Genomic DNA, 15,118 nt, shown 5'->3' with positions numbered 1-15,118 from the left:
GAAAACCAATAGAGAGAGTTCAAGATTCAAATAAAGTGGTGCTATCATTTATGTCACATTTTAGTTTGTTACATAACTTTGTTGTTTTGTTTTCGTTTAATTTGTTTGATTATTTCTTGTTGTTGTTACTTTTGCAGACAAGCATCATCTGTGATGTTTATAGGGGTGATTTTGTTGCATGAAATGGATGGCAATATAATGCATTATGGGTGTATTGGTTCAAAGCGATGCCTCTTCTGGCACGTAACGAGTAATGCTCCAACAGACACTGATTTGCCCACAAATATGAAAACCACTGCTCTCATTACAAACCCCTTTCTTGCTGTATGTGTCTGTTGTCAGCTGAATAAAGCAGTAGCGCTAAACTTATAGAGGTATGAAAAACGTTTGACCAAGACCTAGACACTCATTTAGATGGCCTATACGGTTATGTAAGTAGGGTATCAACTGATAATCAATTGTGATTCTTTTGAATAACTTTTGAATAAGATGATTGAATGAATGACTTGGGGGTGAAATGTGTGTGTGCCTAGTCCCTCTGGGCTCAGCAGTACAGAATTTAAGTAATTGGGTTAAAGGTACTCTATGTGGAGGTGAAGATTGAAGATTAATAAATACTTTGATGTCAGTCAGCGAGAATAATGCCCAAACCAAACCAGGAGGAGGTGGTTGTGGTTACAAGTTAGTGAGGAGACTTATGAAATAAGGTTTCCTTGTGGAGCACAAAGAATATAGACAAAGAATAGAATGTCAAAAGAGAGAGGGTGAAAATTTCTTCCTGCATGCCCCCTCCCTCACCTCTCACCCACCCATATGTCCCTATACCTCACCCCTCTACTCTGCCCTTCCTTTCTACCCCTCCCCTACCCTTCTACCCCTCCCTTGACTCCAGGTATAAATTCTGTTTTCTTTCTTTATTTCAGACCATGGTGCAAAACATTCAGTATAACCAAACAAAACCCTGAGTTTTTATGTTTTTATTGTTATACTGTAGATGTTGTTTTTTAAATAAAGATGATTTAACTAAAAGGTAATGTGTTATTCTTCTTTCAACATATATCAAGACAGGTATTATTTTATTGTGTGACACTGATAAGTGCACACCAGATTAGTCCAGTTCACCAGTCCAAATTCAATAAAGTAATTTTCCTTGCCCCGGATGTCAAGTAAATATGCTCTGGCTCTGTCTTGATCATATTGCAGTTGACTGATATGCCATATTGAGAAGAGCTGAGAATACCGTGCTGCCAAAGACAGACAGATACTCTAACTTGACTCTGACCATGATTATTAAATGGCCTCATATGCTCAAGACATGGATGAATAAAGTAAATAGGATTCATCCTATAGTTTCTTGTATCACACATTTTTAGGCACTTCTATAGGGTACCACTTGAGGGTGTGGCAAAACAGAATGATGATTTAATTTTAATCAAATGCATTCTTGTATTTCTTCGTTTTAAGAGGTGCTTTCAAAACACAAAATGAAATGTTTTTAGTGTCTTACCAACAATTATGTTTCTGTGATGGCAAATGAAGCAGCCAAAATAATCAATGGACCAGTCTCGAGAAGTCTCACCAAGGATGCTGCGAGAAAAAGGGATGCTGCGACTGATGTGATGCGCGTGCGCAGAGCGCACAACGCGTGTGTCTTGTCCTCTATTCACCCACCTTCTATTCATCTCGGCATTTAGGCATATTTAGATACTGTAGTAGCTAGCTAGCTAAGTTCATTCAGCGTCTCAGTAACAAACGGTAAGAATCCTCAATTAATTGTTATTTTTAAACTACTGTACCGTAAATTACTGCTTTCAAGACAATTTTCAATAGGCTAGCCAGTTAGCAAGCGACTGCTAACGTACGTTAGCATTACAATTTATTAGCAGGTGAAATATGGATGAAACATGGATGAACCAATAAATAGCTGAAATGTTTGCATACAAATACATTGTATGCAGCTATAGTGTGATCTCGGTAACCTCCTTTCCAAGAGGACAATGAATGAATCTGCTGAATTTAGCTAGCTAACGTTACCAACTGCTTGTGAAAGCTAGGCTAGTTAAATAGCTAGCAAAGCCGTCCCTGCTGCCAGAAGCAGAGAAATATGTAGCTAGCTACTATTTACATCTATTGATGTTATATTTAAGCAATAAGGCCCGAGGAGGTGTGGTATATGGCCAATATACCACGGCAAAGGGCTGTTCTTAAGCGCGAGTGCTTGGACACATCCCTTGGCCGTATACCACAAACCCCCTAGGTGCCTTATTGCTATTATAAACTGGTTACCAACGTAATTAGAGCAACAAAAATAAATGTTTTGTCATACCCATGGTATATGGTCTGATATACCACGGCTGTCAGACAATCAGTATTCAGGGCTCGAATGACCCAGTTTATAATAAGGTTGATAAAACAACTTAAATAATAGAGGAGCTTCTAATATTCAATTGTTTAAGTGTAGAAATAGAAGCCTGATCATTACATCAGTGTGTCTGTCTGCATGTATCAACTCTTTGTCATTGTCATGGATGAAATGCATGTAAAGAACACATATGCTCATTATTAATGAATCAGTTGTGGGCAAAATAAATTAGAAAATTGACACCAAGTCAAATAATACTAATTATTGTTGCGTGGTTTTCGGGTAAGCAGGTTGTTACCATGACGTCTCGTGTGGGCCCTCGAGCTGCAGGTACTGATGGGAGTGACTTCAAACACAGAGAGAAGGTGGCCTCGCACTACCAGATGAGGTAATCAATCATGCCTGTCTGCTGGCTGGCTGTCTGTATGCCTGTGTCTGTCTATCTGTCTGTACGCTTGTCTGTCTGCGCTTGTCTGCGCTTCTCTGTCTGTACTTGCCTGTCTGTCTGTCTGAGTGTGCCTGCCTGCTTGTCTATTACCATATTGTTTGTTTATAGTTATCCAATCCTCTCAGGTCATTAACCATACTGTCTCAACTCCCTCTCCCCCTTTTCCTTGTGTCTCCAGCGCCTCACTAAAGTCTGAGATCCGGAAACTCAACTTCGTCCACCTGCTGCTCTGGCTCCTGGTGGCAGCCCAGGTGATCGTCAGCAAACTCGACCTGGTGCCAAGCGACACAGTGTCCGAGCCCTACAGATGGGAATACCCCTACCTGATCAGTCTCTTTCCACTGGTCACCGGCAGCCTGTCGCTGCCCAAGAACAACATAAGCTACCTGGTGATCTCCATGATCAGCTCAGGCCTGTTCTCCATCGCTCCACTCTTCTATGGCTCCATGGAGATGCTCGGCGAGGCCCAGCAGCTGTACCGCCACGGCAAGGCTTACCGCTTCATCTTCGGCTGGGCAGCGGTCACCGTCATGTACCTGGTGATGGTGGTGGCGGTGCAGGTGCACGCCTGGCAGATCTACTACAGCAAGAAGCTGCTGGACGCATGGTTCGACTCCACACAGGAGAAGAAGAAGAAGTGATGAGGATGTATTGTGGGTTTTGAGGCTGGGGGAAAGTGTTTTTGTTTTTCTCTCTGTCTTTAGGATGCATATAGTAGTATATTCAGTTATTTATTTATTACCTCATGTAATCACTGTCTATTATAGCTTTCCAGATTGTCTATCCAACACACATTTTCTTGCCAAAACACGCATACTTTCCCATTTCAAAGACACTCAGGCCTGTACATTTTCTCTCACATACACACATAATTATATTACACACATATAGCGGACATTATTCGGGCGCGTAGTCTCGTGTTGAAGGAATATCCTCTTGGTCTAATGGTCAAGATGTTGGTTTCTCCTGTGGGAGACCAGGGTTCAGATCCTGGCTGTGACGCACACACAGCCTCGTTCCACTACTCTGGATCCATGCTGTTTTTCCTTTCCATCTCATCTATCTTCTCATGGCGAATCATGAACATTGTGGGGTGTTACTACCTTGCGTTGTTGCCATATCAACTAGCCTCTTTATCTCAGGTCCTAGATCTTACTGGATCTAGCCTGAACTTTGCCAGCCAGTTAGCATTAGCAACTCTACTTTGTTTATCTGGCCTCAGAGAATAAACGATAGAGACTGCAGCTCCTTCTGAGACCGCAATGTTTACTGCTGTTGTGAAGCATTTAGACGTGTGTATGAACCAAGCCCTTGTGTGTGAGACTGGAGCATGACGGAGGATCGCTCTACTAACTCTTTGTCTTAACAGAGGAGGAATGAGGGCTGGACAGGTTTGTTGCCACGGTTTCAGTAAATTGACATCCGGTGACAAGTGTGTCAAATATTGAAAGCCCTGTAAGGCATGCGCACAAGCACTGTCCAAAGCTTGAGACTGAGAGACATGGGATGGTGTGCTTCAATGGCAAAAAAATTGATGCATCATTGCGCTAAATTGGCCTGACAGGTTACACTGTGTCTTGACAGCTATCAAGGGTTCTTGATTTGCCCCTGTAATGTGGCCAAACTAGTGCTCATCGGGGTTGTGGTCAATAACATTTCAATTCCAGTGAATTCAGAAAGTAAACCAAATATCAATTCCAAATTATCATTGATAAGCATTGAAGAGAATTTGAATTTCAGTGTACTTCCTGAATTGACCCCAACCCTGGTGCTCATCATTCATATACTTCTTAAATGTCCTATATGCTTGACCCATTGCCCCCTAACTTTATATGATTATGTTTTTACCACCAATAAAAAGGGAAATTAAATCATTGTTGTCTTGATTGTGTCCTTAGTTGTCTTGATTGTTACAGACCTTGTGATGTGCTTGATGAGTAGTTTCATTACAGTCACGCCACATAATCACTTATGTGTCACAGTAACCTTTAAAATTAAGCAAAACACGTCCTGCAAAAGACAGTATAGAGGAAACCACGTAACACAGTCACATCTTTCATTTAAAACTCAATTTCTCAACCTGCCCCTATGCAGAAATAATATCACAGTCAAATAGTTGTCACTACGACTGCGCGTTCTGCAGTATGACACGTGCAGGTTTACGTCGACAAGCGGGCAGACTTCCTGATGTGAGGCTGAGATTCTGTGTTTGCCAGCCCTGGTTAAACATTTTGGCTGACAAGGTCTTGCGAGAAACACCGACACGACAGCGGGATTAAGTCGTCCAGTTACAGGTGGGATACATATACCTGTCTGTTTCGATATTCCTAATGTTGATGACGTTGACAACCTGAATCAGATTCTCAATGCTACCTAACGATTGATGCTAGCATTGAGTTTGTTGTGTTTTTAAAGCCACATTTGTTTAATTTTCAGAAAGATCTCTCTTAAATTGCATACATGATGGTATTGGTGCAATGATCTTGGGTTTTGTGTTAAATTAAGTCGATGAACATTCATTCTCTGATGCCGGTTAGAACGCTAAACTGTGAGAAGTATTTTGCAGGAAGTTAACATTCTTAACCATGAATGGGAGTTTTGAGTTGGTCTGTATTTGGCATGGCTCTACATCCTGTCAAGTACAGGAAAATGGGCTGTGTTTATGATCCAACTTGGCTTTCTTACTAGCTAGTTAGCGAGTTACATTCGTTTTGACAACTCTAGCAACGATATAATTATCTAGTTAGGTTAGCTAACAATATAGCCAGTGCAACGGATTTTGAGCCAGGTAGTTAGTTATTGGCATAACCGCAAACTAACGAGCTGTCAAATTACCACGCTAGGTAGGTACGTTAGCTAGCTATCGTGACATGTCATGAATCACTGCCAAGAAGATAACAAGCTGCAATCCTGAACCTCGCCCTTTCATTAGTCAGCAAGTTAGTTAACCTGTTAAGGATCGGACCCTTTTTTTCAATTTACGCCTAAAATGACACACACAAATCTAACTGCCTGTAGCTCAGGACATGAAGCAAGGATATGCATATTCTTGATACCATTTGAAAGGAAACACTTTGAAGTTTGTGGAAATGTGAAATTAATGTAGGAGAATATAACACATTAGATCTGGTAAAAGATAATACAAACAAAAAACATGCGTTTTCTATTTATTTTTTTGTTCCATCATCTTTTAAATAAAAGAGAGAGGCCACAATATAATATTGCAGTTTAGCCGCAATTTAGATTATGGCCACTAGATGGCAGCAGTGTGTGTGCAAAGTTTCAGATTGATCCAGTGAAGCGTTGCAATACTGGACTATTTTGTATCAAGTCTGCCCAAATGTGCCGAATTGGTCAATTTGATACATTTTCAAGTACATAACTATAGAGAACATACAAAAATGACATGGTAATACAAAATGTAAGTTTACACACTCCCAGGAATGTCATACATGATGGATCGTTAGCTTATACACTAACTTTCACACATCTAAAATCAAATCAAATCAAATCAAATTTTATTGGTCACATGCGCCGAATACAACAGGTGCAGACATTACAGTGAAATGCTTACTTACAGCCCTTAACCAACAGTGCATTTATTTTTAACAAAAAAAGTTAAAATAACAACAAAAAAAGTGTTGAGAAAAAAAAGAGCAGAAGTAAAATAAAATAACAGTAGGGAGGCTATATATACAGGGGGGTACCGGTGCAGAGTCAATGTGCGGGGGCACCGGCTAGTTGAGGTAGTTGAAGTAATATGTACATGTGGGTAGAGTTAAATGCATAAATAATTAACAGAGTAGCAGCAGCGTAAAAAGGATGGGGTGGGGGGGCAGTGCAAATAGCCCAGGTAGCCATGATTAGCTGTTCAGGAGTCTTATGGCTTGGGGGTAGAAGCTGTTGAGAAGTCTTTTGGACCTAGACTTGGCACTCCGGTACCGCTTGCCGTGCGGTAGCAGAGAGAACAGTCTATGACTAGGGTGGCTGGAGTCTTTGACAATTTTGAGGGCCTTCCTCTGACACCGCCTGGTATAGAGGTCCTGGATGGCAGGAAGCTTGTCCCCAGTGATGTACTGGGCCGTACGCACTACCCTCTGTAGTGCCTTGCGGTCGGAGGCCAAGCAGTTGCCATACCAGGCGGTGATGCAACCAGTCAGGATGCTCTCGATGGTGCAGCTGTAGAATTTTTTGAGGATCTGAGGACCCATGCCAAATCTTTTCAGTTTCCTGAGGGGGAATAGGCTTTGTCGTGCCCTCTTCACGACTGTCTTGGTGTGTTTGGACCATGATAGTTCGTTGGTGATGTGGACACCAAGGAACTTGAAGCTCTCAACCTGTTCCACTACAGCCCCGTCGATGAGAATGGGGGCGTGCTCAGTCCTCTTTTTTTCCTGTAGTCCACAATCATCTCCTTTGTCTTGGTCACGTTGAGGGAGAGGTTGTTGTCCTGGCACCACACGGCCAGGTCTCTGACCTCCTCCCTATAGGCTGTCTCATCGTTTTCGGTGATCAGGCCTACCACTGTTGTGTCGTCGGCAAACTTAATGATGGTGTTGGAGTCGTGCCTGGCCATGCAGTCATGGGTGAACAGAGAGTACAGGAGGGGACTGAGCACGCACCCCTGAGGGGCCCCCGTGTTGAGGATCAGTGTGGCAGATGTGTTGTTACCTACCCTTACCACCTGGGGGCGGCCCGTCAGGAAGTCCAGGATCCAGTTGCAGAGGGAGGTGTTTAGTCCCAGGATCCTTAGCTTAGTGGTGAGCTTAGAGGGCACTATGGTGTTGAAGGCCGGGCGGGGTGGGTGTGGAGCCAGAGACCACAGGGGTTCAAACTGTAGGACCCAGTTTCCACATTTGAATATAAAAATTGATTTTATCAAACAATTATGCTATGCTATTTGCTGGTAGCTAATTTAGCTAGCTTGTTTGCTAGCCAAAGGCAATACCAACAAGTCCAATAAAAAATCAAATGAAGTAGTTGCATTTGAAGTGATTTAATCTATATATTGTAACTATTTGCTGATAAATAGGCCTATCTGGGTGTGGACTGGATAGGGAAGAGATTGTTCAACTAATCAGTTCAGCTGGTGCTTATTTTATTCTGATGATATTAACCAGTAGTGTGTCATGAATCATGATCCACTCAACACATTCTACTAACTAATTCTTTCAATGAAAGTTACAGTACTTGGCCTATGTAGGCCAAAGTCTCATTGGGGAGATACAGTTGAAGTCGGAAGTTTACATACACCTTTGCCAAATACATTTAAACTTCGTTTTTCACAATTCCTGACATTTAATCCTAGTAAAAATTCCCTGTCTTAGGTCAGTTAGAATCACCACTTTATTTTAAGAATGTGAAATGTCAGAATAATAGTAGAGAGAATTATTTATTTCAGCTTTTATTTCTTTCATCACATTCCTAGTGGGTCAGAAGTTTACATACACTCAATTAGTATTTGGTAGCATTGCCTTTAAATTGTTTAACTTGGGTCAACAGCCTTCCACAATCTTCCCACAATAAGTTGGGTGAATTTTGGCCCATTCCTCCTGACAGAGCTGGTGTAACTGAGTCAGGTTTGTAGGCCTCCTTGCTCGCACATGCTTTTTCAGTTCTGCCCACAAATTCTCTATAGGTTTGAGGTCAGGGCTTTGTGATGGCCACTCCAATACCTTGACTTTGTTGTCCTTAAGCCATTTTGCCACAACTTTGGAAGTATGCTTGGGGTCATTGTCCATTTGGAAGACCCATTTACGACCAAGCTTTAACTTCCTGACTGATGTCTTGAGATGTTGCTTCAATATATCCACATAATTTTCCTTCCTCATTTACATTTTACATTTTAGTAATTTAGCAGACGCTCTTATCCAGAGCGACTTACAGTTAGTGAGTGCATACATTATTAATTTTTTATTGTTCATACTGGCCCCCCGTGGGAATCGAACCCACAACCCTGGCGTTGCAAACGCCATGCTCTACCAACTGAGCTACATCCCTGCCGGCCATTCCCTCCCCTACCCTGGACGACGCTGGGCCAATTGTGCGCCGCCCCATGGGTCTCCCGGTCACGGCCGGCTACGACAGAGCCTGGATTCGAACCAGGATCTCTAGTGGCACAGCTAGCACTGCGATGCAGTGCCTTAGACCACTGCGCCACTCGGGAGGTTATGATTCCATCTATTTTGTGAAGTGCACCAGTCCCTCCTGCAGCAAAGCACCCCCACAGCATGATGCTGCCACCCCCGTGCTTCACGGTTGGGATGGTGTTCTTCAGCTTGCAAGCCATCCCCCTTTTTCCTCCAAACATAACGATGGTCATTATGGCCAAACAGTTCTATTTTTGTTTCATCAGGCCAGAGGACATTTCTCCAAAAAGTACGATCTTTGTCCCCATGTGCAGCTGCAAACCGTAGTCTGGCTTTTTTATGGCGGTTTTTGAGCAGTGGCTTCTTCCTTGCTGAGTGGCCTTTCAGGTTATGTCGATATAGAGCTCATTTTACTGTGGATATAGATACTTTTGTACCTGTTTCCTCCAGCATCTTCACAAGGTCCTTTGCTGTTGTTCTGGGATTGATTTGCACTTTTCGCACAAAAGTACGCTCATCTCTAGGAGACAGAACGCGTTGCAGCTGCCTTTGACACCCTCGAAGTGGCTAGATCTCAAAAGATTGCGCACTATCTCCCTACTGCTCCAGCGATTCTTAAAAAGCTTCTGGAAGTGAACAAGGTCACATTCTTTGGATTCCCGGTTGGGGCGTCTCCTTCCTGAGCGGTATGATGGCTGCGTGGTCCCATGGTGTTTATACTTGCGTACTATTGTTTGTACAGATGAACGTGGTACCTTCAGGCATTTGGAAATTGCTCCCAAGGATGAACCAGACTTGTGGAGGTCTACTATTTTTTTTTCTGAAGTCTTGGCTGATTTCTTTTGATTTTCCTATGATGTCAAGCAAAGAGGCACTAAGTTTGAAGGTAGGTCTTGAAATACATCCACAGGTACACCTCCAATTGACTCAAATGATGTCAATTAGCCTATCAGAAGCTTCTAAAGACATTACATAATTTTCTGGAATTTTCCAAGCTGTTTAAAGGCACAGTCAACTTAGTGTATGTAAACTTCTGACCCACTGGAATTGTGATACAGTGAATTATAAGTGAAATAATCTGTCTGTAAACAATTGTTGGAAAAATTACTTGTGTCATGCGCAAAGTAGATGTCCTAACCGACTTGCCAAAACTATAGTTTGTTAACAAGAAATTTGTGGAGTGGTTGAAAAACGAGTTTTAATGACTCCAACCTAAGTCTATGTAAACTTCCGACTTCAACTGTACATAAGAACCGGCCTGCCAGCTCAGCCTGGATTTTTTAAAACCTAGGCTTTGGAAGCAGAACTGTATTCTACATAGTAAAGCGGCGTCCTAGAGGGCAGTGACCACTGACCAGCTGGTAGGCATAGATTTTTTTTTAAAGAACTCAGTCCGGCTTTAAACGTACTCTTGAAAGTTGTAAGAGAAGAATGCACAAGGTGCAATTACGGAATTGGGTAGTGCATCATCAGTTCGTCTTGTACCTTAGAGAGCTATTTATAACTTGTCAGAAATGTCCAGATCAACTAGCCCATGTCAGCTAATGTTTTTTTATTTTGTTTTTTTAGCCTGTAGATATTGTTGTAATTTTTTTAGTCACTGAAATATGACATGAATACACATTAGACATGACAAAATGTGTAGAATTGCAGCAAATTAGCTTTAAACCTGCAACATTTTCTCCACCAACGAGGGGTGTAAACAGTTTGTGTCATGAACAGTGCTTGTGCCCATAGAAATACAGTACCAGTCAAAAGTTTGGACACACCTACTCATTCAAGGGTTTTTCTTTATTTTTACTATTTTCTACATTGTAGAATAATAGTGAAGACATTAAAACTATGAAATAACACATGGAATCATGTAGTAACCAAGAAAAGTGTTAAACTAATTAAAATATATTTTATATTTGAGATTCTGTTGGCTGCTTTTCCTTCACTCTGCCGTCCGACTTATCCCAAACCATCTCAATTGGGTTGAGGTCGGAGGATTGTGGAGGCCAGGTAATCTGATGCAGCACTCCATCACTCTCCTTCTTGGTAAAATAGTTCTTACACAGCCTGGAGGTGTGTTGGGTCATTGTCCTGTTGAAAAACAAATGATAGTCCCACTAAGCCCAAACCAGATGGGATGGCGTATCGCTGCAGAATGCTGTGGTAGCCATGCTGGTTAAGTGTGCCTTGAATTCTAAATAATTCACAGACAGTGTCACCAGCAAAGAACCCTTACACCATAACACCTCCTCCTCCATGCTTTACGGTGGGAACTACACATGCGGAGATCATCCGTTCACCCACACCGCGTCTCACAAAGACACAGCGGTTGGAACCAAAAAGCTCAAATTTGGACTTCAGACCAAAGGACACATTTCCACCGCTCTAATGTCCATTGCTTGTGTTTCTTGGCCCAAGCAGGTCTCTTCTTCTTATTGGTGTCCTTTAGTAGTGGTTTCTTTGCAGCAATTCGACCATGAAGGCCTGATTCACACAGTCCCCTCTGAACAGTTGATGTTGAGATGTGTCTGTGACTTGAACTCTATGAAGCATTTATTTGGGCTGCAATTTCTGAGCCTGGTAACTCTAATGAACTTATCCTCTGCAGCAGAGGTAACTCTGGGTCTTCCATTCCTGTGGCGGTCCTCATGAGAGCCAGTTTCATCATAGCGCTTGATGGTTTTTGCAACTGCACTTGAAGAAACATTCAAAGTTCTTGAAATGTTCCGTATTGACTGACCTTCCTGTCTTAAAGTAATGATGGACTGTCGTTTCTCTTTGCTTATTTGAGCTGTTCTTGCCGTAATATGGACTGGTTCTTTTACCAAATAGGGATATCTTCTGTATACCCCCCCTACCTTGTCACAACACAACTGATTGGCTCAAATGCATTAAGAAGGAAATAAATTCCACAAATTAACTTTTAAGAAGGCACACCTGTTAATTGAAATGCATTCCAAATCAAATCAAATCAAATGTTATTTGTCACATACACGTGTTTAGCAGATGTTATAGCGGGTGTAGCGAAATGACTACCTCATGAGGCTGGTTGAGAGAATGCCAAGAGTGTGCAAAGCTGTCATCAAGGCAAAGGGTGGCTATGTATTTTGATTTGTTTAACACTTTTGAGGTTACTACATGATTCCATATGTGTTATTTCATAGTTTTGATGTCTTCACTATTATTCTACAATGTAAAAATAAAGAAAAACCCTGCAATGAGTAGGTGTGTCCAAACTTTTGACTGGTAGTGTAGATGTGGCGCGTGTGCGGGATGTTCCCCAATGCTGGAAGGGGGAACCCCTGATCTATAGGACTAGTTCTGTAGTGTAGACTGTTAATTGCATTATAGGTCACCAGATATTGGTATGCCGTCTGTCTCTTCCCTTAAAGGGGCAATCAGTAGTTGAAACAATAACAAAGAGTATTCTCCCTGTTTCGGTAAAAAGCTGAGGGATGGGGCCTGGCTGGAGAAATATAACCACTCTCAAATGTATAGACAGAGCTATGGATGCAAGGACTGACCATTCATGATATCAAAATTATAGTAAATCATGTTTTGAGGCTACAGTGGGTAGAACAAGTATTTGATACACTGCTGAATTTGCAGGTTTTCCTACTTACAAAGCATGTAGAGGTCTGTAATTTTTATCATAGGTACACTTCAACTGTGAGAGACGGAATCTAAAACAAAAATCCAGAAAATCACATTGTATGATTTTTAAGTAATACATTTGCATTTTATTGCATGACATAAGTATTTGATACATCAGAAAAGCAGAACTTAATATTTGGTACAGAAACCTTTGTTTGCAATTACAGAGATCATACGTTTCCTGTAGGTCTTGACCAGGTTTGCACACACTGCAGCAGGGATTTTGGCCCACTCCTCCATACAGACCTTCTCCAGATCCTTCAGGTTTCGGGGCTGTCGCTGGGCAATACGGACTTTCAGCTCCCTCCAAAGATTTTCTATTGGGTTCAGGTCTGGAGACTGGCTAGGCCACTCCAGGACCTTGAGATGCTTCTTACGGAGCCACTCCTTAGTTGCCCTGGCTGTGTGTTTCAGGTCATTGTCATGCTGGAAGACCCAGCCACGACCCATCTTCAATGCTCTTACTGAGGGAAGGAGGTTGTTGGCCAAGATCCTGCGATACATGGCCCAATCCATCCTCCCCTCAATACGGTGCAGTCGTCCTGTCCCCTTTGCAGAAAAGCATCCCCAAAGAATGATGTTTCCACCTCCATGCTTCACGGTTGGGATGGTGTTCTTGGGGTTGTACTCATCCTTCTTCTTCCTCCAAACACGGCGAGTGAAGTTTAGACCAAAAAGCTCTATTTTTGTCTCATCAGACCACATGACCTTCTCCCATTCCTCCTCTGGATCATCCAGATGGTCATTGGCAAACTTCAGACGGGCCTGGACATGCGCTGGCTTGAGCAGGGGGACCTTGCGTGCGCTGCAGGATTTTAATCCATGACGGCGTAGTGTGTTACTAATGGTTTCCTTTGAGACTGTGGTCCCAGCTCTCTTTAGGTCATTGACCAGGTCCTGCCGTGTAGTTCTGGGCTGATCCCTCACCTTCCTCATGATCATTGATGCCCCACGAGGTGAGATCTTGCATGGAGCCCCAGACCGAGGGTGATTGACCGTCATCTTGAACTTCTTCTATTTTCTAATAATTGCGCCAACAGTTGTTGCCTTCTCACCAAGCTGCTTGCCTATTGTCCTGTAGCCCATCCCAGCCTTGTGCAGGTCTACAATGTTATCCCTGATGTCCTTACACAGCTCTCTGGTCTTGGCCTTTGTGGAGAGGTTGGAGTCTGTTTGATTGAGTGTGTGTGGACAGGTGTCTTTTATACAGGTAACGAGTTCAAACAGGTGCAGTTAATACAGGTAATGAGTGGAGTACAGGAGGGCTTCTTAAAGAAAAACGAACAGGTCTGTGAGAGCCGGAATACTTACTGGTTGGTAGGTGATCAAATACTTATGTCATGCAATAAAATGCAAATTAATTACTTAAAAATCATACAATGTGATTTTCTGGATTTTTGTTTTAGATTCCGTCTTTCACAGTTGAAGTGTACCTATGATAAAAATTACAGACCTCTACATGCTTTGTAAGTAGGAAAACCTGCAAAATCGGCAGTGTATCAAATACTTGTTCTCCCCACTGTATATAGTGTTTGTTTACATTTACTTTGTTTACAAATATTGGAGTAAAACAAGCTTATATTTTGGGTTCTGGTGGGGTACGACAGTTGAACTAAGCTCATGAGGCATTAATAAGTTATATTCGTCGAGAGTAGAATTGTTACGCCTTTTACAGTACCAGAACGCTAGCTATCTTTTAATTCAAATGTCTTGCCTGATGTTTGTTAGCCTTTTTATTAAAGCTTTTTTTCTTTTAACGGTTGCTCTCAATGTAAAGAGCTTTGTGATTTACGTCAGTAAATGAAAACCGCTCTACAAATGTAATTTATTATTATTAATAATCAATGGGTACATATCATTAAAGATGGAATACAGCGGGGGGGAAAAAGTATTTAGTCAGCCACCAATTGTGCAAGTTCTCCCACTTAAAAAGATGAGAGAGGCCTGTAATTTTCATCAAAGGTACACGTCAACTATGACAGACAAAATGAGAAAAAAATTTCCAGAAAATCACATTGTAGGATTTTTAATGAATTTATTTGCAAATTATGGTGGAAAATAAGTATTTGGTCAATAACAAAAGTTTCTCAATACTTTGTTATATACCCTTTGTTGGCAATGACACAGGTCAAACGTTTTCTGCAAGTCTTCACAAGGTTTTCACACACTGTTGCTGGTATTTTGGCCCATTCCTCCATGCAGATCTCCTCTAGAGCAGTGATGTTTTGGGGCTGTCGCTTGGCAACACGGACTTTCAACTCCCTCCAAAGATGTTCTATGGGTTTTTTTATTATTTTTTTTATTTCACCTTTATTTAACCAGGTAAGCCAGTTGAGAACAAGTTCTCATTTACAACTGCGACCTGGCCAAGATAAAGCAAAGCAGTGCGATTAAAAACAACACAGAGTTACATATGGGGTAAAAAACATAAAGTCAAAAATACAACAGAAAATATATATACAGTGTGTGCAAATGTAGCAAGTTATGGAGGTAAGGCAATAAATAGGCTATAGTGCAAAATAATTACAATAGGATTAACACTGGAATGCTAGATGTGCAAGAGATTATGTG

The 15,118-nt window shown here is 41.9% G+C and overlaps 2 protein-coding genes across 4 annotated transcripts in view; both read left to right on the top strand.

The window, feature by feature from the left end:
- Positions 1-1,623: 1,623 nt before the first annotated feature.
- On the top strand, positions 1,624-4,681 carry LOC311143317 (protein jagunal homolog 1-A-like). Its single transcript, XM_084179147.1, has 3 exons — positions 1,624-1,755; positions 2,653-2,750; positions 2,989-4,681. Exons 2-3 carry the CDS (start codon positions 2,662-2,664, stop codon positions 3,449-3,451), a joined length of 552 nt encoding a protein of 183 aa, XP_084035273.1. The 5' UTR covers positions 1,624-1,755; positions 2,653-2,661; the 3' UTR covers positions 3,452-4,681.
- A 273-nt stretch (positions 4,682-4,954) lies between these two features.
- LOC311143627 (protein TFG-like) overlaps positions 4,955-15,118 on the top strand; it is a 58,083-nt gene continuing 47,919 nt past the window's right edge. Inside the window, exon 1 of one of the 3 annotated variants that reach the window (XM_084179490.1) lies at positions 4,955-5,104. The gene's annotated coding sequence lies outside the window, so the exon portion shown is untranslated. The remainder of the gene's footprint in view (positions 5,105-15,118) is intronic. The other 2 variants (XM_084179492.1, XM_084179491.1) reach the window with 2 other exon arrangements.

The sequence above is a fragment of the Coregonus lavaretus genome, assembly GCF_964263955.1.
Source record: "Coregonus lavaretus genome assembly, chromosome: 16".
NCBI lineage: Eukaryota > Metazoa > Chordata > Actinopteri > Salmoniformes > Salmonidae > Coregonus > Coregonus lavaretus.
The sequence above is the reverse complement of the archived record's forward strand: the minus strand, read 5'-3'. Positions and strand labels throughout refer to the sequence as shown.